General features: G+C 40.3%; 2 protein-coding genes across 3 annotated transcripts in view; one reads left to right on the top strand and one right to left on the bottom strand.

Annotated features, from left to right (window-relative positions):
- MATN2 (matrilin 2) overlaps nucleotides 1-26,667 on the top strand; it is a 114,415-nt gene extending 87,748 nt beyond the window's left edge. Inside the window, exons 9-16 of one of the 2 annotated variants that reach the window (XM_069086581.1) lie at nucleotides 461-583; nucleotides 2,467-2,589; nucleotides 5,353-5,766; nucleotides 16,045-16,197; nucleotides 18,679-18,750; nucleotides 22,395-22,472; nucleotides 23,722-23,820; nucleotides 26,005-26,667. In XM_069086581.1, the coding sequence (XP_068942682.1) occupies nucleotides 461-583; nucleotides 2,467-2,589; nucleotides 5,353-5,766; nucleotides 16,045-16,197; nucleotides 18,679-18,750; nucleotides 22,395-22,472; nucleotides 23,722-23,820; nucleotides 26,005-26,060 (1,118 nt within the window). In that variant the 3' untranslated portion in view covers nucleotides 26,061-26,667. Of the gene's footprint in view, nucleotides 1-460; nucleotides 584-2,466; nucleotides 2,590-5,352; nucleotides 5,767-16,044; nucleotides 16,198-18,678; nucleotides 18,751-22,337; nucleotides 22,473-23,721; nucleotides 23,821-26,004 lie in introns of both variants that reach the window. The other variant, XM_069086580.1, reaches the window with a different exon arrangement.
- On the bottom strand, nucleotides 3,445-3,994 carry LOC138160042 (small ribosomal subunit protein eS12-like). The gene has a single exon (XM_069086561.1). The coding sequence runs from the start codon at nucleotides 3,878-3,880 to the stop codon at nucleotides 3,482-3,484; it is 399 nt and encodes a 132-aa protein (XP_068942662.1). The 5' UTR covers nucleotides 3,881-3,994; the 3' UTR covers nucleotides 3,445-3,481.
- Nucleotides 26,668-27,347: the final 680 nt, after the last annotated feature.

Here is a 27,347-nt window from a genome sequence, read left to right as displayed (position 1 = left end):
ATACTTCCTAGCTGTGTGAGCGTGGGCAAGTCACTTAACCCTGCTTGCCTCATTTTTCATATCTGTAAAATGAGCTGGACAAGGAAACAGCAAACCACTTCAATATCTTTGACAAGAAAACTCCAAATAGGGTCACAGAGAGTCAGATATGACTGAACAACAACAAAAATCATTACTATGAATGCAGGTGAGAGATTAAAAATTTGCTTTGAACACTATTTATGTTATGGCTTCAACAACCATGTATTTCTTCACTTTCAAAAACATCGATAGAATTTCATCCCAAAAAGCTGCTCCTAGAGGAAGATATCCAAAATTGCCTTAATGTTCAAAAACATATTTTGGTGGGAAATAGAGCATAACACTTGTCTAATTCACGTGCATTGTTAACAAGGGAATAATTGCTAATACGTATAATGCTTTTCCCATCTGTACCCTTTGGAACCACTTGGAAACTCAGTATCGGACCTGTGTGCTCTGGGAGACCATGGCTGTGAGCATTCCTGTGTGAGCAGAGGAGAATCTTATATGTGCCTCTGTTTTGAAGGCTATACACTTCTAGAGGATGGGAAAACATGCGAAAGTAAGTTTGTGGTACATCCAATTCAACAAACATGTATTAAGCACTGACTGTGTACATGGCACTGTGCTAGGGATAGGGACTGGACTTGTCAATAGGAAAAGGAACTCCCAGGTGAGGAAACTCCCTCCACCAATGCAAATTGGCTCCTTCTCTACAAATTAAATGAGCTTGAGAGAGTTGCCCAGACCACTGAGACAATAAGGGTCAGAGGTTAGACTTGAACCCCAGGTCTTCCTCACTTTGAGGTCAGTTCTCTAGGCATTATACCATTCTCCCCTTTTAAGCGTGGGAGATACAAAAGCAGAAACAATAAAGCTCTGCCCCAAGAAGATACCTTTTAGAGTCATGATGAAAAATATGCTATCCACCTCCAGAGAAAAATTGATGAGAGTCTGAATGCAGATTGAAGCATATATTTTTACTTTGGTTTTTTTTTTTGTGGTTTTCCCCCTTTGAGAATGTGTCTTCTTTCACAAGATGACAAATATAGAAATATGTTTTGCATAATCGAACATATATAACCTATATCCAATTGCTTACTATCTCAGAGAAGGGGAGGGGGAGGGAAGGAGAGAAAAAAATTGGAACTCAAAATTTTTTTAAATGAATGCTAAAAATTGTCTTTACATGTAACTTGGGGGAAAATAAAATTTATTTTGAAAAAGATAGTCTTTACTGAGATATGGAGTTGAGAGATAATATGACAGGTGCAACTTGAGTGGTAGAATGGCAGAAACAAAGAAGAGATAGAGACAAAATTCTACAGGAAAATTGGAAGAGGGAGAGATCACTGTCATCTGAGTGGTTAAGAGGAGGCTTCATGGAGGAAGGAGCTTAAAGGAAGAAAAGTACTCTGGCAGGCAGAGTGGAGGAAAGAAAGGGGGCATTCTGGGCATGTGGGACAGCCTGAACCTGCATGGAGGCAAGAGATGACAGGACAGGCTCTTTTTGTTGAGTCATTTTTTTTTCCAGTTATGTCTTCCCGACCCCTTTTGGGGTTTTCTTGGCAAAGATACTGGAGTGGTTTGCCATTTTCCTCTCCAGTGGATTAAGGCAGTATTGATATGCTATGGTCCATGGGGCCACAAGGAGTTGATCATGATTGAATAGTGACTAAGCAACAACAACAATAATCACTAGTATTTATGGAGAATATTAGAAATATTATCTCATTTGATCCCCACAACAACCCTGGAGGTAGGTGCTAATATTGTCCTTATTTTGCGGATCAGGAAACTGAGGCAGAGAAAGATGAGGGTCACTCAGCTAGTAGTTAGTTATCTGAGGCAGAATTTGAACTCAAGCCTTCCTCCCTCCAAGCCTAGCAGTCCCCCACTGCTCCACCTAGCTATATCCAGAATAGATGCAAGGCAGACTCAGGGGAGAAAGGCATCAGCAACTGGAAAGTAAACAGGAGAGGAGGAAGTAGCATGTGAGCGAAGCCTTAAAAGAAGACATAGGAGAGGATGCTAAGGATGGTACCAGAACTTAGTAAACTTTCTTTATCATTCAGGCTCTACTTTTATTGGAGATCTGGAGCCTTCAGAAAGGTTTAATAATAACACAGAAAGAACCTTATAATTTACAAAGTTCTTTTCTCAAAACACTGGTGGTGTGGATATTATGTCCATTTTACAGATAAGGCTCACAGAGACTAGATCACTTATTGCCATCTCCACCATACACACACACACACTCACACACACACATATGTATCAGGTGGAAGAGCCAAGAGCCCCAGTCCTTCCTGTTGCACCCCAAAAGAGATTCAGCCTGAGCTAGTGTGTATAAGAAAACATGTCTGTAATCCCTCATTACAGGGTTATTAAGGTCTTGTTGTGCTGCCTTGGTAGAATTATGTTAACTCTCTCCATAATCCTCAGGGGTAGATGTCTGCAAATCCACCAACCACGGCTGTGAACACACTTGTGTTAATGATGGCAATTCCTACATCTGCAAATGCTCAGAGGGATTTGTTCTGGCAGAAGATGGGAAACGGTGCAGAAGTAAGTGGTGGGAGCTTGGCCCCACCGCCTTGGAGGGTCTGAGAGAAGAAGTGATGGGAGGGTGGCCCCAACCCACTGGAAGGGCTGACAGTGTGATGAGAGCTTGGCTCCACACCTTGGTAGGGCTGAAAGCAATTGCTTTCTTGAGCTTTATCAGAATGAATGAATCCCTGACCATTTTTTTCTTCTCCCGATCCCTACCCTCCACCACAATGAATAAACATAAAAGTGAAGTTCTGAAAATTTGTCTGAATTAAAAACCAGACCCATTTACTTAGGGATCATTGTTGAGAAAACTTCTAAGGAAAATAAGTAAGAAGAGCTCCCTTTGAAAGCCAGGAACCAGTGAGTATAACTGTCATTCTTTCCTGAGCCTGAGAACAAACATCCTCATTGCCAAGGAAAATGGGTCTCTGTTCAATTCTTTCCCTGAAGTCTCTTCACTTTTTATGCAAAGATGATGGAAGCTGGACCTGGACTGGAGTCTTTTCCTTTCTGGAACCATAGAAATGCCTCTCTCTGTGAACTTCTGCGCATGAAGAATGCAGATTGGATGTGTGTGTGTGTGTGTGTGTGTGTGTGTGTTTAAGAAAAAATTGTGGTAAAGAGCGAGGAACAGAATTGTTGAAGGAAAATCAAATGTCTTGCTCCTTGCCACCTTCCTCTTTCGCAGGGGGGAGATTATGGGTATAGAACACTACGGATATTTTACACCTTGATTGATGGATTGTTGAACTCCTTTCTTTTTCTTTCTTTATTGGTCTATTATTTCTATTCTTTATTAATCATAGAAGATGAGCCTCTGGGTGAGAGAGAGGGAGGGATATAGTTGGAAAAGATATCAATGAGACACTATTTTTTTTTTTCAAATCAGACCAAGGCTTTTATTTATTTATTTCTTGCATTTAAAATATTCTTCGATGACATCTTTGGCCTGAGATTCCTTGCCATAGTCCTTAACAACAATGCAACTGCAGCCAACCACTTTACGGGGCTTTCCCTCTCTGTCAATTTTACAGAGGCCTACCCATTCACCCAACTTCTTGTTGTCATCAACCTTGATCAAGTTGATTTGATGCTCAGCACATAGGGCCTCAACCAACTTTACATACATAGGTTCATCACAGTTGGAAGCAAGTACACAAAGATGGGCTTGGCGTTTGTCCAAGGCTTTGACAGCTTCACGAATTCCACGAGCTAGGCCATCGTGGATGAGTGCGGTCTTCAGCACTTCTTGTAGAGCGGTGTTAACGTCCATTACACCTCCAGCAGCAATGCCTTCCTGGGCCATGGCAGCGGTTCACGGGTGAAGCTAAATCTTGAAAGCACCCGGGAGCCTCTGCCTCCCGCTCGACTCAGCGGCGACAGGGAAAGAGCAATGAGACACTATTAAAGAGGAAAAAAGATGACAAGTAAAGTGCCACGCTCATGTTGGATGAGAGCTGGGTAGATGTGGTTATTTCAGACTTCTAGAGTGAACTTAAATTAAACTACCCTGGCCTTTTTATCTTCTGACTGGTAAAGTACAGATGGATTGTGGGGAATCATCTCATATCTGCTGCTATGAATGAAAACACCTATTATAGTGGGAAAGAGGAAAGGGAAGAAGGAGAAGGGCTCACTGGCTGATGAGTATGGAAAGAGAGATGTCTTGTGGGGCCTGCCTCTCTTTCTAACCCAACTGTACCCACACCAGATAGCAGAATGGGGTGTGTGTGTGTGTGTGTGTGTGTGTGTGAGCTGTCACCATCAAAGAAAGTATTGCTAATTAAAAATAATGATTCTACTGAAGGTAGATATGTAAAGGCCCCTCATAGCTACCTAGTCACATAATAATAATAAAAATAACTCATATTTATATAAAACTTGATGTTTCCCCTAAAATAAATTTGTGAGGTTGAGAATAAAAATATTGTGATCTAAATTATTACAGATGAGAAAACTAAAATGACTTGCTCAGAACTAGTAAAAAGTACAGAACCAGGATTCAGACCTGGGTCTCAACTCCAAATCCAGTGTTCTTTTTACTGTATAACACTTTTCTATCAAATGAAAATGTACTTGATTTATTAAATGGACTGTTCTACAGGATTTAGCTGTATTTGAAATGAGCTCATGAAGGGAGGCAGTAAGTTATAGGTGGGAGTGGGTTCCCATCCAGCCTCCGCCCCTCACTACCTGTGTGACATTGGGCAGTTTACTTAATTAACTTCTCTGAGCCCCAGTTTCCTCCTTGGTAAAATTAGGGATTTGGACTAGATGCCCTCTGAGGGCCCATCTGGCTCTAAATCTATGATTCTACAAATTCAGTTGGTTGCAGTTTCTATAACTGCCCCTAAATCACAAGAAACCTGTGCATACCCACACAACTAAGCATTTGTGTCAGGCTCTTACATTAATTTTAGAAAATGAAATTCATATATTAAGTAGCTAGGTGCCAGGTCAGAGAATACAAAGACAAAAAAAAAAAAAAACCCAGAACCCTCAGTCCTTGCCCTCAAGGAGCTTACATTCAATCAGGAGAAACAACATGTACAACATGTAAATAGATACAAAATATCAAAGTAAATATAAATATCAGGAGAAGGTAGAAGGCACTAGGACAGCTGGACAATGTCCTGTGTGAAGGAAAATAGTTGGGGGTTGGGATTAATTCCCCAGCTGCTTTGCCTCCTATCGTTAGGTAATCTTGTCCTTGTGTGTGTGTTTCCATACACTAATGAACTTCTGTTCCTTATTCATCCCCCTTTTTCTGTCCTACAGAATGCACTGAAGGCCCCATTGACCTGGTATTTGTCATTGATGGATCCAAAAGTCTCGGAGAGGAAAATTTCGAGATTGTGAAGCATTTCGTCACCGGTATCTTAGATTCCCTTGAGATCTCCCCCAAGGCAGCTCGAGTGGGGCTGCTGCAGTATTCAACCCAGGTCCGCACAGAGTTCACCCTGAGAGACTTCCACACGGCCAGAGACATGAAAAAGGCCGTGGCCCACATGAAGTACATGGGCAAAGGCTCCATGACCGGGCTGGCCCTGAAGCAGATGTTTGAGAGAAGTTTTACAGAAGGAGAAGGAGCCCGGTCGCCTTCAGCAAGAGTGCCCAGAGTAGCCATCGTGTTCACGGATGGACGGGCCCAAGATGATGTCTCTGAATGGGCAAACAGAGCCCAACAGAATGGTAATCTTGGATTATTGGATTGTGTGTTATTTATGTTCCCCCAGGGGTAACAATAACATCAGTAATTCCCCCAAGCTTAATGACAGTTATGAATAATTTCTGTAGCACTGTGAAGGTCTCTATGGTGCTTTTCCTTCATGAGCAAGGTAGGTAGTTTGAGCATTGTTCTCTCTCTCTCTTTCTCTCTCTCTCTGTCTCTCTCTCTGTCTCTCCCTCTCTTTTTGCTTTTTGGAGGGGGGAAGGTAGGGCAATTGGGGTTCAGTGACTTGCCCAAGGTCACATGGCTAGTTTCTGTGTTAAGTGTCTGAGGCCAGATTTGAACTCAGGTCCTCCTGACTCCAGAGCTAGCACTCTCTTCACTGCACCACCTAGCCGCCCCTATTATTATCTCTTTTTTAACAGATGAGCCCAATTACACAGCTAGAGAGTGAAGTTTCATTCATTCATTCAACAAATGATTTATTAAGTGCTGACTCAGTACAGGATGCTAAACACTAGAGAAGATAGTTTAAATAAGAAACCACCCCTGTCCTCTGTCCTCATGGAGTTTTTAGTCTAGTAGGGTTGATAAACGAACACAGAAAGCTGTACAGCACTTACAATATAATCTGTATCAGTTAGTTACAAAATAAAGTGCTATGTGAGGCCTGACCCCTGGTCTCCTGGCCCCCAAGTCCATCCTACAGCAAGCTACCTCTCATGAACCAAACATAGGCACCAGAGGAAGCCTAGACTGTGGACGAAGGTCTTGTACTACCACCATAAAACCTTACTATATTGCCCCCTAGTGGCCTCAGAGTTTATTCAACAACAGGACAGCCTCCTTCAGTTCAACAATGCAATTAAACAAACATTAAGCACCTGCTATGTGCCAGACTCAATACTAGGTTTTGGGAATACAAAGACAAAAACAAAATAAGATTCTTTCCCCAAAGAAATTTTTCATTCTCCTGAATGTGAATAATCATGTACTAATATTTATCAGCTGCAGTATATTCTCCATAGGAGAGATAAACCTTTAAAAATGTCTGGTCAGGGATAGAAATTCCAACCCCCTTTAATAATTTTTATTATTGTGTACATTCAGAGTCTCATCTAGAAAGCAGTGTGTATATTAAAGAGGCAGTTAGAAGACCAAATCAATTAATTTCTCTAAGCCTCAGTTTTCCCATCTATAAAATTGAGAGGTTGGACTCAATTATCTCTATGGTCCCTTCCAGCTCTAAATCCTATTATCTCAATTCCATGAAAGAAATAATTAGTCCTGGGCTAGGTGAATGATTTCAGTTAGGAGGAGAAAATAGTTGACTTTTTTACAAATAAAAACTTTGGAGAGGAGAACTAATCCAGATTTATTTGCTCAGTCAACTTAAGCTCAACCCTAGAAGCTTTCAATATAAGTGTGATAATCCTATGTAGAATGCAAGCAGTAAGCATTTGAGATAGATGAGTGCTATCTTCATCTCACAGATGTGAAAAGTGAAACCTAAGAGAAGGGACACCCCTTGCTTGACTTAGCCAAACTACTGATCTTTCCAGATGTACTTGCGGAAATCTGAGCACACTTAAGCTAAGAGCAATAGCTTCTCAATATGTAGACACATGTCTGAGGGACGGGACCCATCATGGGTGGCATTTTCCTGTGTGTACAAAGTCAGCTTAATGTTTAACTTCAATTCCTGGAAATATTCTAAAATGTTAAAAGGATGGATAATCAACATCTAGAAAAGGAAGCAGTGATTATAAAGAGCCAACGTGGCTTTTTCAGGAACAGGCATAACCAGAATAAATGTTTCATGTTTCGAGAGGATCATTAGACAGATAGCCTGAAGGATGCTGTGTACATAATTCACTTAGATTTTAGATGAGCATTTGGTGAAGTCTCTCATGCTGTTCTTGTGGGAAATATGATGATGTGTGGACTAGATGATGGTATAAAAATGTGGTTTCATATCTAGCTGAATGTCTGACACCAAAGAGTAGTCTTCAGTGGTTAAGAGTCACCTTGGAAGTGAAAGGAGTTCTCCAAAGGCCACCCTGGGGATCTATGCTTGGCCCCATGAGGCTCAATAGTTTTATCAGTCACTGGAATAAAATCATATAGGGCATGCTTATCAAAATTTCAGATGACAGTAAGTTGGTAGGGATAGCTAATAAACTGGAATAGAAGAGGCAGGGTTTAAAAAAAAAACCTCAATAGGTCAGATTGTTGAGTTGAACCTAATGTGGTAAAATTTAATAGTGATAAATGTAAGGTTGGAACTTGGATTCCCCAACCAAAGTTCATCTGAAAAAAGTCTGGAGACTGAAAGTTTCATAGAAGTCAGCAATGGGGCACAGCAACCAAGAAAGCTAATGACATCTTGGGCTGCATTAAGAAAACAAGGTGTGGGAAAGCTACGTGGCACAGTGAATAGAGCACCGTTCCTGAATTCAGGAGGATCTGAATTCAAATCCAGCCTCAGACACTTAACACAAAAATTAGCCATGTGACCTTGGGCAAGTCACTTAACCCCAATTGCCCTACCTTCTCCCCTCAAAAAAAAAGAAAGAAAACAAGGTGTCACTATCTCACACACCACAGTGTCTTTTGCAGATCTTTTCATCCTTCACCAGACTTCCCAGGGTTCTTCTAACCTCCGTCCTCTTGATTGAGAATTTTATGTCATATTTGAAAAACTTGAGGCCAGTCTCTCCCTTTTCTTCCCTCCCCTCATCACCCATCACTCATATGCTTTCCACCACTTTCTCCTCCTTTGCCCCTGTCTTATATGAAGATGTGACCCTTCTGCTTGCCAAGTGATCCCATTTTATTCCATCTCCATGCTATCCCATGCTAACTCAATCACCCCTGTTCTCTTGTTAATCTTCAATCTCTCCCTGCCTACTGGCTGCTTTCCCACTGCATGTCTCTCTCAGTCTCAAAAAACTTTCACTTTATCCATCTATCCTTTCTACACATCATTCCATGTCTCCTCTCCCTTTTGTGGCTAAACTCCTTAAGAAAGCTGTCTACAATCAGGGTCTCCACTTGCTCTCCTCTCACTTTTCTTCCTAATTTTCTGTTGTCTGGTTTTTTACCTAATCATTTATTGAAATAGCTCTCTCCAAATTTATCTGTCACTAAATTTGTCACTAAATCTCGCAGCCTTTTCTCAGTCCACAGCCTTTTTGATCTTTCTGCCATTTTTTAAACCATCAGTCTTCCTCTTCTCCTTGATACTCTCTTCTTCTCTCTAGGTTTTTGTGGCATTGTCCTCTCCTGGTTCTTCTCCTACCTATCTGATCATTCCTTGGTCCCCTTTGCTGGATCTTCATTCATGTCACTCTTGTTAACTGTAGGTGTCTCTTAATCTGTCCTGACCATCTTATCTTGTGTTTCTGTGCTATTTCACTTGGTGATCTCATCACCTCCAATGGATTCAATTAACATCCTTATGCACATGATTCTCAGGTCTATTTTTTCATCCTTTAACCTCTTTCCTAACTTTCAGTCTTGAATCTCCAGCTGCCTATTGGATGTCTCAAACTGGGCATCTTAAAATTGATGTGTCCAAAACTGACCTTATTATCTTTCCCTCTAAATTTTTCCCTCTTCCGAACTTCCTTATCACTGTTAGGGGTCCTACCATCTTCCCAATCACCCAGGTTCACAATCTAAGTGTCATTCTCAACTCTTCACTCTCACCTCCCATATCTACTCAGTTGCCAAGTCATCATTTCTATCTGCATAATATCTCTTATATACCCTCCCTTATCTCCTCTGATACAACCATTACCCTGGTGTAGGAGGGATAGAAGCAGCAGTCTGCTGGAGGAGATAGGATAGAAAGGGATTACTTGGGCATGTAGAAGGATGGGTCACATCCTCATATAAGACAGGGGTGAAGGAGGAGGCAGTGGTGGAAGGTGTCTGAGTGATGGGTGATGAAGGGAGGGAAGAAGAGAGAGCTCACCTCATCAACTCACACCTGGACTACTGAAAGAATCTATTGGTTTGTCTCCCTGACTCAAATCTCTCCCCACCCCAGCACATCCCATACTCAGCTAACAAATTGATCTTCCTAAAGTACAAGTCTGATCTATTCAATCAGAAACTCTAACAGCTTCCTGTTGCCTTCAGAATCAAATATAACATCCTTTGGCTCATAAAGCCTTCCATAGCCTTGCCTCTTCCTACATTTCCAGTTGTCTTTATGTTTTTATATCCCTCACATGTACTCTGTGAGCCAATCACACTGGTTCCTTACACACCACACACCATCTTCTGATGCTGGGCATATTTACTGTCTGTCCTCCATGCCTGGAACTTTCTTTCCTTTCTTCTTTACCTCCTGGCTCCCTTCAATACCTTCTACAGAAGCCCTTCTCAGTCTACCTTAATCTCAGTGCCTTCCTTCTGTAAATATTCCCAATTTATCATAGATAGATGGATGGATGGATGGACGGACAGACAGACGGATAGACAGAAGATGGACATCGCAGACGGACAGACAGACAGATAAATCGAAAATCTTGTCTGTAATAGACGTTTCTGTCATCGGCCCCATTAGACTGAGCTTCTTGAAAGCACTGCTTTATATTTCTTTATATTCCCACAACTTAGCATGGTGCCTGGCACCTAGTAGATGCCTAAGGAATGTTTATTATTTGACTGAAAATAAAAGCAATTATTTCATTAGCCCTTGACTAAGCAAGAGTTAACTGAAGCAATATTTTCACTGCAAAGAGCTAATGAATTTAATTACTCTTACATATCATTTTTTTAAATCCTTAAAATAGCACTTAGCCTTTTTAGGAAGCTTGTCCACAAATTCACTGGGCTCCCAGACAACTATGTTGAACTCACATAGTTGTTGACCTTTCACAGACACAGAGGACAGCACCACTTTTGCCACAACAGAATGTTAACCACTTAAAGTGATTCTATGAATCTGAACTGAGTTAGCCTGGGTACTGTATAGTATTTATACTATACAGAAAAGCAACTAGAAATTAACATTTAGAAATGCTAGAGCCAAAGCAGAATTTAGGATGTACCCAGACTAGAAGAATAAAAAGTTGGATGGTTTGCCTTTTAAAAAAATAAACAAATTGCTTTTTTAAATTATGAATCTAACAAATGCCAGCAAATGTGAATACTCCAGTATACAAAGGACAGATAAAGAGGATACATATGAAACCATGAATTTCTGTTACATACAATTTTTAAAAGTATATTTTAAATTTAGAAGAGTAGTACCAATGCTATCCTTCTTACCTCTGTCCCCTTTTGAACTTCCTTTTGGTCTCTTCAATGCATTTTTAAAAATTTTTCATTGACACTCTTCTTTTTTCTTTTTCATTTTTGACATTGCTACCACTACTCATCAAATCCCCTCCCATAACTTCCTCTCCCCCCTAAAAAGTACTCTCTTATAATGAATATCCTGTCATCTGTTTTTAAACTTTTTTTTCTTGTCATCTTTAAAAAGCATTTTAATTTTGTTAATTAAGACCTTGGAAGGATCCTGCAACCCTTCTTCAAATTCAGTACTAATATTAGTATTACAAATAATACTAATATTGTTAATGCTAGTAATTAGTAATACTAGTATTAATCAATAGTCAATAAACATTTATCAAGAGCCTACTATATGCCAGGCACTGTGCTAAATGCTGGGGGTACAAATATGAAAAAAGACCCTGCCCTTAAGGAGCTTACAATCTAATAGAAGACAAAATACAAAAGAAAGCTTAGGGGGTGGGGGGTTGAGGAGGATTTCCTGTTTTGGGGGCATGGTGGAAAAGTCTCAAAGTAGTGAAGCCAGATGAGAAGTGAGAAATCTAAGCTGAGTTCTCTCCTCCAGTGGAGGTTTGGAGCTCATGGCCCCACTCTCCATTCAGAAAGGAAGTAAGTAGTGATGAGATTAAGTACTAAGGCTGATGAAATCTTACAGGATGAGAAAGATTTATAATGAGTATCCTGGGACAGGGTAGAGAAGTCATTTAGAGAAGTACCAAAGTAGTGCAGCCAAATGAGTAAGAAATAAGGAGAACTGGGGGGTAAGAAAGCAATCTTGAGTTTTATTTTTTTTGTCCTGGAGCAACTCATGTCATGAGGTTATATAGTTTAATCGAGTACCTTAAAGATTTCCTTTTCCTTTTCAATAGCAAAGTCTTGCTGCAATGTTAATGGGATATAAGATCTAACCTGCCCATTACATTAATAGGCCTCACATGGAACCCATTAAGGGAGGCGCTTGTAGAAAGGCTTTCACACCTTTTGCTAATTTCTCATTGGGCACGGAGTCACAGGGGTGGAGGGTTGTGATGCCTTCTGGCTCTAAAAAATGTATATACAATCCGAGTTGGTAGTTTGCTTTGGGGGCTCATTTATGAGAAGGATCTTGTGATTCCCTGGTTGAGATTCTGTGTGGCCATATGTTCAGAGCTCCCCGACTGCTCAGATGTAAAGGCTCTCTCAATCCGGGGGTGTATGTAAAGTGTATAGTTGACTCGGGCAGTCAGAGCCCTTCTGTTGGTCTTTGTTTCTCTGCTTCTATTTTCTCTGTATTTTCCCTGTTTGTATTTTCTCTGAAGTTCAGGGTGCTAACTTTTCCCCTGAATTAGTGAATTAATTTTTAAAAAGATTGTTGACCCCTTAAACAACTCTCTTTCCTATTAAAGCAGATCTAAGAACCTATGCTAGCAGCCATCCTGGGTGTGTCAGTGTGGATGCTGCTACACTTGTTCTTCCAGGAGACATAAGGTCAGGGTTATGGTGGCAGAGATGCCATTCAGCAGGACTGGGGGCAAAGAGGTGAGATGACAGGTCCTGGCACTACCTGGATTATTTATAAATGGGGTCATAGATTTAGAATTGGGAGGGACTTGAGAGATGATCTGGTCCAGTCTTCTCATTTTAAGGATGAGGAAGTAAGGACTCAGAGAGATTAAGAGATTTGACCAAGGTCACACAGGTAAAAGGTAGCAGACTTGGGATTCAGACTCAGGTTGTGTGACTACAGATCCAACACAATTTCCAGGAAATTCTCATAAAACAAATTAGCCTTTCCCAGAGATGGATGATCACATGACAGAAATAATAATGTAAGAAATTCTGAGCAGTAGTCCATTCAGTTCAAGATTCTCCCTCTTACAGTGGCACCAAGGAATATTTCAGGGGGAAGATGGTCACTCTTTATAAGATGCCCTCTCTAAATATTAGGAGTATCTACCCAACAACTCTGAGTTTGATTAATGAATTTAATTATCTAATTTATTAATTTATCTCCCACGAATTCTCAAAGCCCTTCTTGAGCTTTATATTTTGAGCCTTTATTCCTTGGGGTAACAAGTCAAAAAGTTTACTTAACATTGTGTAAAGTAATCTCCACTAAGGTCCTATTCCAATGTCTCATGATGTCATGTCCCTGGAGTCTCAATGAGCAAGCCAAAGGACCACAAGCTCTGAGTCCAGCAGGCCATACTACCAAGAAAGGCCTCAAGTATGGGTCCTTTAATGGTTGCATGTCTGTTATCTGAGGATCAGCCTGGCTAAATTTCAAGAAGTTCATCTAAATGTTGGCAATTTTTGAATGCAATTTACTGGTAGAAAAGGGATTTCAGTCTATGTTATTGAAGGAATGTGCATCAAAGTAATGTAAGCAAAACTAATTGCAGAGACAAACATAGAAAGAGGATTAAAAAATCAACACATAAAGAATAAATGGAGGGGCGGCCACGTAGCACAGTGAGTAAGAGCACCGGCTCCAGTGTCGGGATGACCTGGGGATCGAATCCAGGCTCTGACACTTAGCACCCACCCAGAAACACCTGGCCCATGTATAACCCCAATTGCTTTAAAAAAAAAAAAAGAGAATAGATGGAATAAAATACAATCTTAGCTGTCATAACTTTAAATGTGAATGGGTTAAATAATCCAACAAAAAGAAAGGTAGTGACATAATAAATAAGAAAAAACTAAGAACTCTGTCATATACAAGAAATAGCTCTATAAATATAGATACATACAGAATAAAAAATAGAGGCTGGAACAAAATTTACTATGCATATGGTGAATAAAAAAAAGTAAGAGCTGCTATCCTGCTATATCAGTCAGTGAAGGAAGAATCCACACAGATGAAATCATAGATCACTGAAGTACCCTCTCTGGGCCCAGTAACTTAAATCAAACTGCCCTGGTAGTTTGGGTCTCCAGTGGTCAATTGACTACATTCTCCTCAGGGTTCCATGAGTAACCCTAAAGAGTTGTAACATCTAATACCTATGAACCTTATTTGGTGCTTTTCTCAATATCAACCAACCCATATGGGTGAGTCCACATATCAGTGGGCTTTTACAAGAGATTAGCTGCTAAAAAATTATTTACTGGGAAGGTAAGGACAGAAGTTATGAAAACACCCCCCTAACCAGAGGAACACTTTCTTCTTGAGTATACAAGGTCCATGGGAAGAGTGGGCCCAAGATTAAAGTGCAAAGGTAGTCAGGCACACATGTAGGGAACACATGGGACTAAGTGATACTTCATGACTCTTGGCCCTTGGAGTCCTTTTGTTACTTCACAGAGTCCCTACCAAGTTCACTTTGGGAGGGGAGGGTGTTGCATCAGCAATGGTCAAGTTTCTCCCTTGCTCAACTGGGAAGTCTCTTGTTGGATGCAGTGTCTCAGCTAATGTGTTAGTATATTTCTAGGTCTGTGATGCTGAACTGGCTACTCACCAGACTTGACTTTGCCACTACCAGCCCCAGTGGTCTTTACTGGTTGTTAAAGGGGCCTCTGATGCTTCCTCCAACCTTCTGAAAATCACAAGGTCATAACCTTGTCTGTTCCTTCTCCAGATAGACGCTCAATCATCTGAGATAAGGAAACAACAAATAAAAAGGAAACAGGAGAAATGCCCTCAGGGACATGTTCACTAGTTTGATGGGGAAAGTGTCAGCTGCCCTTCCTCCCCACCTACCAGCTCATAGCAGTTCTTTCTTACTTGTAAGCCACAAGGGAAGAGAGATAGAGCTCGTCCACTCAAACATCTTGTATGCACACTGATTTCCAGTTCACTCAGTTTCTACTTAGTCATTAGTCCTTCTGGGCTCTTACCATCATCCTATATATCAACCTGGAGTCTTCACAGCTGAAATTGACTTCCGAAGCTCCACGTGCTAGACTGGCAGCAGGCAGAAAATATTATGTATACTCTGTATAACCCACCATAAAAGCCAAATACAAACATGCTTAAAGGACTGAGACCTCATTGGTCAGCCCTTCATTAAAAGCATAAAATGTCCTAAAGTATCATGTATCTTAAAATGATCTTCCTCTCAAGTTTCAAGGGAGTGATGCCTCATTTTAATACCATGGGGCTGGGGGCAGCTAGGTGGTACAGCAAATAGAGCACCGGCCCTGGAGTCAGGAGAACCTGAGTTCAAATCTGGCCTCAGACACTTGACACACTTACTAGCCATGTGACTTTGGGCAAGTCACTTAACTCCAATTGCCCTCCAAAAAGCAAAAAAAAAAATACAATGGGGCTTGGTAAATATTCACTCATTCATTCAATGAGCATTTTAAAGTATCTATTTTAAAATATCTACTGTGCACTGCATAAACCTCACCTAGCACAAAGGGATAAGCATTTCTTGAGTGACCCTTCCCAGAGCTGAATAAAGGTTCATTACTCAATGATTGTAACCCTCCTGCTTGCCTGTCAATGCCACTTCCCTCTTACACATAGGAATGAACCAATGATGGTAGAATAACAGAAAGCGATCATCATTAATGACTAATAGGAACCCTTATAATAATAATAATGATAGTTAACGTTTATAAAGTTCTTTAAGGTTTGCCAGGAAATACACATACACACACACGCACACACACATGTGTGTATATACAAAAATACATATGGCAAAGAGCCTCATGTAGGTGTATATATTTTGTTGTTGTTGCTGTTCAGTTTTTTCAGTAATGTCTGACTCTCCATGACCCCATTTGGGGTTTTCTTGGACAAAGATACTAGACTAGTTTGCCATTTCCTTCTCCAGATCATTTTACAAATGAGGAAACTGAGGCAAACACAGTTAAGTGACTTGCCCAGGGTTACACAGCTAATGTCTGAGGCCAGATTCAAACTCACAAAGAGGAGTCTTCTTGATTCTGAGCCCAGTGCTCTATATTGAAGCAATAGTCAATCTGTCCCAACATAGGAGACACATGTCTTCCAGAACTTTAGAGTAAGACCTTAACTACATTGTTTTAATTTGTTTTGTATCTAGGAATAACCATCTATGCTGTTGGAGTAGGAAAAGCCATTGAAGAAGAATTGCAAGAGATTGCATCTGATCCCCCTGACAAACATCTGTTCTATGCAGAAGACTTCAGCACAATGGGAGAAATAAGTGAAAAACTCAAGAAAGGAATCTGTGAAGGTGCCAAACATAAATTTGATCAGTGACAAAGGAAAGGGAGCAGCAGGAACCTCCCTATTTCCTAGATTCTCAATCTATTCTTTAGGATCTCCAGTGCTTGGTACCTTTTTATAAAAAAAATTTTTTTTTAAAAGGTGTTCTTTCAAGTTGGGAGAAAAATAATGCTTAAGAAAGCCAAGGAACATCAGGAAGAGGGCCTAGAGATTGAGAGAAAGTCAAGTACAGGCATGTCCCAAATAGTATTCCCCCCCCCATATTCTCTCACAATAACATTAATACATAATAATCAAGTACCACCATAAACATTATTACAATAAACCCAATCAACCAGATGTAAATGTCTTTTACGTTCCAGTTGATGGAGATTAAGAGTCACCTGCCTCTGACTGGTAGAGAGTAGACTTTAATAAATGGATCCAATCAGAAAATTGTTGTTGGTCAAATCCAGGATGTAGCAATCACGAAATATAAAGGGTGCCCACCTGCACAGTTGCTTACTCACCCCCCCAATCCCACCCCATCTCTACTACTCAAATCACTCTTTTTTCTGTTTTGAAAGAAGCCAGTCCTGAGGAGAGAGAATGGGCTGATATGGGGAGTTGCTACTTTTACACTAAAGATGAACCATATTAAGCCCCCAAAGGGAAGACAGAGTTGTGGGAGAGTGATGAGGCTATGAAGATATCATAGAGTCAAAACTCAGACCACTCCCCAGCAAGCGTGTGCACAAACACACACACACTCACACACGCGCGCGTGCGCGCACACACACACACACACACACACACACACACACACACGAGACTCATCAAGGACCAAATAAGAACATATGTGAGGCCAACCCCTTTCATATGTGAGGAGTAGGGTAGGGAGGAGGAATTGGTATTGCCATTACAGAGATCACAGTCTCATTCTCTGCAAGTCTTATTTTCAGCCTTTTGGTAATGCATTATAACATTGTTCCTATGGAACTAACTGCCCCTAAAACACTACTTTGCCTAATGTTCTGTTTTCATGGAACAAATTAACGTTAGGTGGGAGGTATTCCCACCTGAAATGAAACAAATTAAAACTTGGCTAGCTAATCAAAGCGAAACCATTTTAAGTTTCAATGGGTAGCAAAAAGTACAGATTGATGCATATTTTATGTACATCTAAGCAACTGAGATGGAAAAAGGTCAATGGAAAAATGTCCTTCCAAACCATCATTTATGACAATGAGTTTCCATTCATATGAAGTAACACTACTTTACATTTGTATAACTCTCTTATACCTTTCCAAATGCTTTCATATACATTGTTTCATTTATATGAGATCATGGAAAAGGTTGAGAATTCAATTCAATGCAGTGAGAATATATTATTTGTCTGCTGTGTGGAAAATGCTATGCTAAGAACTAGTGACATATAGGCAAAAATGAAATGGCCCTTGCCCTGGGAGAGCTTAAGTTATACTGGAGAGATGCACTATGCACAGAGATAGGTAACGACATAAAATTATCCAAAATAGTTTCAAGAGGAAAGGAATGCTAATAACAAGGAGTGGGAAGGAGTTAAGGGGAGTTAAGGAGTGAGGTGGGGAGAGAGATCAAGAAAGGCCTCCTGAAGGGAGTGCTAATAACAGGGGGGGATGTCAGCTGGGGGTAAGGAGTGGGGAGATAAGGAAAGGCCTTATAGAGGGGGTAGTGCCTGAGCTATGCTTTGAAGGAAAGTACATTCTAAGAGGCAAAGGTGAGAAAGGGGAACATAGGAAAGAAGCATGACTTCTACTTGATTTTTACATTTTGACTATTTGATTTTTATAGCTTAGATTTCGATCTGAAAGATATATTCATAATCTCTTCTGTTCTCTTTCTCTGTGACTTAAAAATAGATGTAAAGAAACTCCAACAAATTTAGATATGTTATTACTTACTCATAAATTCTCAGTTCAATCAAGTACACCAGATCTACCCTAAATTGTACAAGCTTCTCCTCGAGAAAGAGGGGATTAAGTTAAAGAGAGAGGAAGAAGAAAGGTCTTCTGTTTTATTAGACAGATGATGTATTAAAAGTAATAACAACAAATAACATTATCCGTTCCAAGTCGGTCATCAGGAAAATGGCATGCAGTATATGCTATCACCATTGGCACTTTGCTCCTTCAGCTGCTTTTCTCATGACATTCCACCTAATTTCTTTATGACTAATATTTTGGTGGATGGTATTAACTGAAAGATGTTGCCTTAGCTTGCAGGCCTCTTTTATTAGAAAAAACTTCCCTGATTTCATCTGCCTGGCATAGGGTACTGAGGGGCTTTGGCAATCTTAAAGTTCAGAAAGAAATAAAGTAATTTCAGTCAGAAGCAAAAGTATAGTCACTCTGAAGTAGTTGCCAACACACACACACACACACACACACATACCTAAGGGGTCCAAGCTGCACTCACACTTGGACAGCCATCACTGAATCTCACTCCTTGATCATATCTTTCCTCCTAGCTCTAGAAGACTCAAGTGGGAACCAAGACTCCCCAGCAGGTGATCTTCCCAAGATGGCCCAACAGTCCCCAGGTAAATGAAAAAAAGCCCTTGAGTATTTCATCATTCTATAGGTCAGCAAACGAAGACCAGAGTGCCAAATCTGACCACCCCCTGTTTTTGTACAACCTTGGAACTAAGAATGGTTTTATATTTTTAAATAAAGGAGAGTCTTTTTTCATTTTACAATGTAAAACCATTCTTAGCTGACTGGCCATACAAAAACAGGATGCAAGATTGGGTCTATGGGGCATCGTTTGCTGACCCCTATTCTTATCTAAAGCATCATAAAATTTTAGAACTGGAAAGCACCTCAGATATCATCTTATCTAACTCTCACATTTTCCAGGAAGGAGATGAGGCCAGTAGATGACCTGACTTGTCCAAGGTCCCATGGCAAAACTAACACTAGAACCTGATCCTCATAACTTCCAATTCAGCCCTATTTCCAGGACACCATAAAAATGTTATCAGCTTCTTAAGAATAGGGTGTGGATTTGGAGTTAGGACCACCTAGGGTCAGATCTTTTATCAGACACTTACCACATACCACAGTACGTCATCTGAGCCTCAGAAATATCCAGTAATAAAACCCATGACATCAAATGTCTATGTACTAATGAAGAACTTATGGGCAAAATGGAAGATGAACAAGAGAATCAAAAACAAGGAAGAAAACTTGACTTCATAGTTCCGCTGAGATTTGGCACCTTGATTGGAATAGGTTTCCTTTGGAGGAGTATACCTAAAGAAGCCAGCCAATTACAGGGGGGAGGGGAAATTCTCCTTGTATTAAGTAAGTATACTTATGTGAGTTCAGATCTGGCCTCATATTTACTATCTATGTGACCTTGGACAAGTCTGTTTGCCTCAGTTTCCTCATCTGTAAAATGAGCTGGAGAAGAAAATGGCAGACCACTTCAGTTTCTTTGCCAAGAAAACTCCAACAGGGTCACGAAGAGTCAGCATGACTGAACAGCAATACTCACAAAAGGAAATCAAAACACAAGAGTGGGGAATCATGGAAGAACAAACAAAAGCAATTATGTCATTGCACTATGCCAAAGACTACCTGTGCCAAGAGAAACTAGATGAGGAGTTTGGAAAATAAAGCACAAGACTAACATTGAAATATGATGTAATTGTAATGTGGTGCTTCAGTTATACAACTATCAGCTGGAGCTCTCCATTTGACAAAAAGCAATGAGCTAATAACTTCTAGGTTTGCCATAATAATAATCTCAACAAGGAGAAATTCTACTCTGGATCAAATTTTCATCAACATGCAAGAACTGATTGCTGGTAAAGAAAGGATGAGAGGTGACCACTATCTCTTAGAGTCTGTTATAGAAAATAGAAAAATGATAAAGGGATATGAGGGGGCAGCTAGGTGATAGTGACTAGAATGCCGGACCTGGAGTCAGGAAGACCTGAGTTCAAATCCGACCTCAAGGCACTTACTAGCTGTGTGACCATGGACAAGTCACTTACCCCTGTTTGCCTCATTTCCACAGTTGTAAAATGAGCTGGAGAGGAAATGGCAAACCACACCAGTATCTTTGCCAAGAAAATCCCAGATGGTGTCATGGAAAGTCAGACACAATTGGAAAATGACTGAAGAAAGGGATACAAACAGGCAGCTTTCAAAGGAAGAGAATTAAGTCTAAAAGCCAGTGAGTTTGACTATGATTCCTGGAAAAAATCTAGAACCCATTATTGAAATGATGGTTAACAAACATCTAAAAAAAAGCCAGTATGGCTTCAGTAAGAACAAGTCATGACTAATTCAATTTATTTTCCATTTTGTGAGGTGGCAGTCTATTTGCCTAAGTGGAGGGCTTCAAATTGCAGATCCTTAAAGTATTAAACTGGTATATAGGACAAATACAGGAGATGGAGCTTTAACTAGATGTTAACTAAGTATTTGATAATGTATCTCATACAGTTCTTATAGAAAAGATGGAGAAATGTGGGCTGGACAATTGTAGTTTTAGTTTGGAATTGGTTGAATGACCAGATTCAGAGACATTAATGGTTTCAGACCACCTTGGAAGAAGGCTTCCAGTGGAGTTTCCTGGGGATCTGTGCTTTGCCCTGTGAAGTTTAACATTTTCATTTATTAGGATAAAGGCATAAATATCATGCCTAAACAAAGTCTCCACTGAAACAAAGTTGGAAGTTATAGCTTATATATTAAATGACAGTCAATATCCCAAAAGATTTTGACATACTAGAACATAGTGGAATCAAGTTAGATGAAATTTAATAGGGGTAAATGGAAAGTCTTAGACTTGGATTCCAAACATCTACTTCACAAATACAGCAGTTCACTGGGGAAAGGTCTGGACTACAAGTTCAATATGCATTAGCAGAGTGACCGAACAGCTGAGAAAGAAAGTGATTTCAACTCCAGGATTAGAGAGACATAACTTCCAGGAATACAGAAATGGCAGTCGCACTGCACCCTGCCCTGGTCAGACTACATCTGAAATATTGTGTCCAGTTCTTGTTGCCACCATTTTTAGGAAGCATATTGTTTTTATTGTTTGTCCTTCGTTCTTGAAGAGGATCATGACATCAAGGAGGTAAAGTCATGACATGCAAGTGAATTGGATTTAAATGAGGGAGGGCTGTACAAAGTCATCAGCCTCACTTTCTCCTCCAGAGCCATTTGGGTCCAGTGGTGAGATACAGATCAGGATGACTGGAAAAAGCACTGGATACAGTGAGAGACCTTGGTATTTTTTGGAAAGCTAAGGAATGTCCAGAGGAGGGCACCAGAATGGTGAAAGTCCTTGAGTCTGTGCCAAAGAAGGATCATTCGAAGAAGATGGGGGTGGCTGGCCTGGAGAAAAATTTAGAGAGCACATGATAGTGGTCTACAAGTGTTTGAAGAGAGTGTTTTGCCTTGAGAACCAGGGATTTTATTTGATCCATTTGGCCCCAAAAGGAAGAACCAGGAGCAATGGGTAGACATTGTAAAGGCTTGATGTCAAGAAAAGCTTTTTAATAATTCAAGATATCCAAAAGTGGAATGGGCTTTATTGGGAGGTTATGGGGTTCCCCCTCACTGGAGCTCACCTAGCAGAAGTTGGACGGCCACTAGCCAAATACATTATGATCAGAATTCTTTTTCAGGTGTAGTTTTGCCTAGATTGACACCAAAGTCCCTTCCAACTTTGAACTTCTGTGGGTCTACAAAATGGTTCTCATTCAGTCTGTCTTGATGGAGGGCTATGAAATTGCATGTCAATGAAGTATTAAAATAAAATTGATGCCTTCACTCACTATTACTCTGACAGACCTAAGAACAGGACTGAAAGTCTTAACGTGTTCATGTACATCAAAGAGAAAGAACAGAACAATTTATGCCAACTACAGCTTTTTTCTTTTTTAAACTAGATGACACAGAGAAATTGTGAATCATGTTATTCCACTTATAACCCTACTTGGTCAATGGTATGCACTACAGATGGTCTTTATTGCTACAGCTCTCCCCCAAAGACAAACTACATAACATCAAGGCAGGAATACTAAGTGTCTCTCCCTGCTGATGGTTGTTTTGTAGCCAGGTTTGATCTCAGCTCTCTCTCTGTTTCTCTCTGGGTGGTCTCTTGCAGAACCTGATCCAGTCACCATAAATATCCAAGACCTACTTTCCTGTTCTAATTTTGCAGTTCAACACAGATATCTCTTTGAAGATGACAACCTTTCACAGTCAACACTGAGGCTTTTCCATTCAACCAAAACAAAAGGTAATTCCAAGATATATGTATTTAATGTGATACGTTCGTTATAAGCCTTTTAGCTCCCTGAGCAAATGCGTATGAAAAAAGGGATCAGAGAATAAGAGAATTAGAACTGGAAGAGACTTAGGGGTCATCCAGTCCAACTCCTACGTTTTACAAAGGAGGAAACTGAGGCCCAGAGAGTTTAAGTGATTTGTCCAAGGTCAGCAAAGGTGGGATTTGAACCTGCTCCTGTGACTCCCAATCCAGTACTCTTCCCTTTGTGTCACAGAGAAGTAGGGACAGGAAAGTAGGATGAGGTAGCTAGGTGACATAGTGGGGAAGCTAAACTTAGAATCAAGAAGAACTGAGTTCAAATCCTGCCTCAGACACTTAACTGGCTGTGTGACCCTGGGCAAGGTAGTAACTTCTCTCAGCCTCAGTTTCCCCATCATAAAATGAGGATAATAATAGCATCCACCTTTTACAGGGTTGTTGTGAGGATTGAATTGAATTGAAAAGGAAAAGAGGGGAAAAGGAAAAGAGGGGAAAGTCTAAATAACATGAAAAGTAAATGGACAGGGGCAGCTAGGTAGCGCAGTGAACAGAGCATTGGTCCTGAAGTCAGGAGGTCCTGAGTTCAAATCTAGCCTCAGACACTTAGCACGTACTAGCAGTGTGACCTGGGCAAGTCACTTAACCCCAATTGCCCTCCAAAAAGCAAAAAAAAAGTAAATGGACAGCCTAGAAGGAAGCTAGAATAAATGACAGGAGTTAACAATAATTGGTATTTATATAGTACTTTTATATCTACAAAATGCTTTACAAATATAATCTCATTTGATCCTCACACATCAACCCTGAGAGGCAGATGCTATTTTTAATCTCCATTTTACAAATGAAAAAACTCGCAGATTATAGATTAAGTGACTTGTCACACAGTCAGTAAGTGTCTGAGACTGGATTTGAACTCAGGTTTTCCCGACTCAAAGTCCAGGACTCTATCCACTGCACTACTTAACTGCTTCAAGATATCCCCAAGACAGTTCATTAGAGAGGACCAGATTCTCCCCTTATTGGGGAATAAGAGCCACTGCTAATCCTAGAAGAGTATATGGCATTTCTTGGTATTTGCTTTATTGGCTATTGCTGCATGGAAAATGTTGAGTATATCTGTTCATTATGGTTTCCTCCTTATGCTGATTCAGTTCTGTTATTATGTGTCTGGGACATTTAGTGGGTTATAGAGGTGAACACTTTCCATCTGTTTTCCCAGGAAGTCCTTCAGAAGAAAAACATGATCAGTGCAAATGTGAAAACCTCCTTACATTCCAGAACTTTGCAAACCAAGAGGTGAGAAAACTCACAGAGAGATATATCCTTTGCTTATAATTGTGCTTCAGTATGGGGTTCAAGGTATGTGGATTTTTTTAAAGAGTGTGAGAGAGGATAGATGACACCTGGGAAACCTCCAGTGCAGTCATTCCCCATGAAGCCCACCGAACCATTTGCTACTAGTACAAGGCAGTCTAATAGGAACAAATTCTCTAATTGTTTTGACGAGACAACTAACTGAAAGCCAAAAGCACTGCTTTAATGCCGGGAGGTCAAGCACTTAAATGCCACCTGCTAGCCTAGCGGGGTGAACCAGGGGCCATCCTGACAGGAGCCAACCCAGACTTTGCTAAAGGAGCACAGATCATGACCTTGACTCTTAACTGTTTCCTCCTCCTTCTCCCCCCTGGTGAGAGGACATGTACCAGGTCTGGATCACCTCCAAGGTACAGTATGGTAAAGCAAATGATGTTTGAGAATTAGGAAGCATCAAACTGTATCTGACACCTGGACCCATTTCCTTAGCCCTGAAGGGTAACTACTTCTAGTTTTTGATTCTCTGCACATAAGTTTCTGGAGAAGAGTGTGTTGGCAGCAGGGAGCCTTTACATCAGCATTTTAAAGATAAAACATTCCGCAGAGGGAACAGCCAGATCCAATGATTCATTAAAACAATATTACTTACAAAGGAATGCTTTGGGATAACAGAAGAGGGGCTCAGTGATTTCACACACTAAATACCCTTCCTGCTGCTTTCAACTTAAAGCAACAGTGTGCCTGTATGCTATACAAAGCCCGATACTAGAGTCCTGTTTTCAAAGGTCTTTACTATGCACTAACCAGACTGCAGGAAAACTATTTAATTCAGAGCCACCTCTGTGCCGGCTAGCTGCTGCAATAAGGAATAGCATGTAGCAATTACCTTTTTGAAAGTCCACAATATGTTTTCCAAGTAAATGAAATAAGCTTCTGCATGTGGTTATTGTAATGGATGAGTCTGGGCTCTAAGTGCTTGAAAGTGCTGAACTGGCAGGAATTTCCCCAGCTAGAATTCTGCCACCACCATCTAGGCCTAAGGGTAGATACAGGAATGGGAGAGACAGTTAAGCCCCCTATGCCACAGATAGCTCCTCCCATCCCCTAATCGTGCCTTAGCTTAATCAAGGAGAATCAAACCCAGCTTCATTATAGGGAGAAGGAAGGCAACAGCTAGAACCCCACAGGGCCCCCTCTCCATATCCCTTCCCAAAGCTATAAAATTGGTAGAATCAATATGTTTAAACTGGTGGTGTTGAAGATAGCCAGGGATGTAGCAGGGCTAAGACTCTCCAAGGTTCCCTACTGGGGGATGAGATGTTAGGACCAGTACGATGGGTGTATAAGAAACTCTGACCTTCCTGGGCTCACTCTTCTGTACCCCAGCTGTGACCTTGGCTATGCTCTTGCTCATTTCTAAATGACCATCTCCACCCCATAACTAGAGTCAAACCAAGGCTGACAGAGAAGCAGTCCACTGGCTCCCAACAGAAGAAGCCGTATATGGAATACCCCAGGACTGTGGATGGCCAGTGAATACAGGAAGTTGCAGGGTACGGGGTATACCATGGGTCAGGAATCTACAGCTACTTAGCCACTTGACCATCATTATGGCATATAATGGCAGAGTTTTCTCTTGCCTTTGCCTGCTTCATTCTCTTTCTTTTCTCCATTTGTCTCCTACCTCTCTTTCTTCCCCTTTTCCAGTTTAATTTCTTTAGTTTTTCAGAGATTCAGCTCCTTGTCCTCTACCCTTCTAGTGAGTGCATATATCAGACCCTTACCATTCCTGATTGTACATTTGGGGTAAACTTGATCCCCTCCCCCTCAAAAAATGCTTCACAGCATTCATTACAGTCATACAATGGAATTAAAAAAAAATTCTAAAGCTATACTTCAACCAACTGAGCTAACTGGCCTAAGTCAGGATTAAAATGTGTATGTTTTTAAACAATAAAAGAGTATAAGGTGTTGAATATGAGCTGCTTAAATATAAATGCTATGTACAGTTCATTTTCAAAACACATGCTAGCAATGGGAAAAGGCAAGGATTGTTTTGTTTTGTTTTTTTCTGGTGGAAGGCACTCCAAATTTTATGTGGCTAACTATACCTGCATATGAATTCAGAGTGGACAAAAAAAATGCATTTTGGATGCTTCTTTGTTTGTTTCCTTAACTGATGGTTTACTGGAAGAAATGACAAGGAGAATGGAAGTACTAGAAAATCGCCTGAGATACAGATGAAGATCTGAACTTGTCTGTGTGTTTATATGCAGAATTATCATTCCAGACAGAATTATGATGAAAGCAGGTCAGAGTCATGGAGCTCCAGGTGCTAAATCTGTAACATTATCAAATCCCCAAACATTTCTGGGGTAGAGATTCAGTGTTAGATTCCATGTGGAACCAAGACAAAAAGCAACTAACTTGTAAAAATACATTTAGAAAACAACCAGACTGAATTCCCAGTAGAATTCAACCGAGAAGAAATAAGCTACCCAGCTAATGCTATTGTTTTGGAAAATATATTTGTGGGCATTTTAAAAGGTATTTTTGTCATATATATATGGTGCACATCATTTATTTCACTACTTGTTCCTCCCTTATAAAGTGAGTGTGGCCAATGTTTCATTTGACTACAAAATAAACCATTTTTTAACTTGGTTTTTTTTTTTTTTCCACTATGATTGGATGTTGCCTTTAGAAAAATCTAAACAGTATGGCATTTTTTTTGTATTGGACTTTAACTTGATATATATGTGGATATATGCAGGTCTCTTTGCTGAATTATAAGATATGCATTTTATTATAAGTTGGGAATTTTATATTCAAATAAAATTGAGGAAAGATGTATCATTGTCCAGAGCTCTGACTTAAAACAGTCACAATAAGGAATCCAAAAGAGCCTAGAAACCATCTCAACAAGCAAATATTTTATCTCCTTGCTAAGTGGAAAATCATGACAAATAAAAGCGATACCAATTTAGAGTACAAGTTCATCTGTGAAACTTTATAGGAAAGGACAGGGCTGCTAGGGCCACCATAGTACATAGAGTGCTGAGTCTGGAGTTAAGAAAACTCATCTTTGTGAGTTCAGATCTGGCTTTGGACATGTAATAATTGTGTGACCCTGGACAAATCACTTAATTTTGTTTCCCTCTCTTTCATCTGTAAAACGAGTTGGAGAAGGAAATGACAAATCATTCCAGTATTTTTGCCAAAGAAAACCCCAAATGGGATCATGAAAAGTTGGACACAACTGAAAAATGACTGAACAACAATAGGAAAGGACAAGAGATTGCACCCTGCGTCATTTAAAAAACCGGGAAAGGAAGGAAAAAAACACTGCAGAAAGTTGTGTGTGATGCTCAGCTTAACCCAGATCATCTGGAGAGCTTAAGGATATACATGTAGCTTAAGGACAACAAATAGACATGAAATAGAACAAATCTGTCACTATTTCTATAGCAATATATTCTCATCATTGATACTGGAACCAGCACAATTAGGTTCTTTAAAATTTCTAGATGA

This window comes from Petaurus breviceps, unplaced genomic scaffold (genome assembly GCF_028583685.1).
Source record: "Petaurus breviceps papuanus isolate PSGF00001 unplaced genomic scaffold, PetGlider_PUasm1.0 179, whole genome shotgun sequence".
Lineage (NCBI taxonomy): Eukaryota > Metazoa > Chordata > Mammalia > Diprotodontia > Petauridae > Petaurus > Petaurus breviceps.
This window is presented reverse-complemented; position numbering and strand designations above follow the sequence as displayed.

Bases quoted from the DNA above. Each gene is read 5' to 3' on its own strand.
- LOC138160042 (XM_069086561.1), bottom strand. From the start codon at position 3,880: ATGGCCCAGGAAGGCATTGCTGCTGGAGGTGTAATGGACGTTAACACC.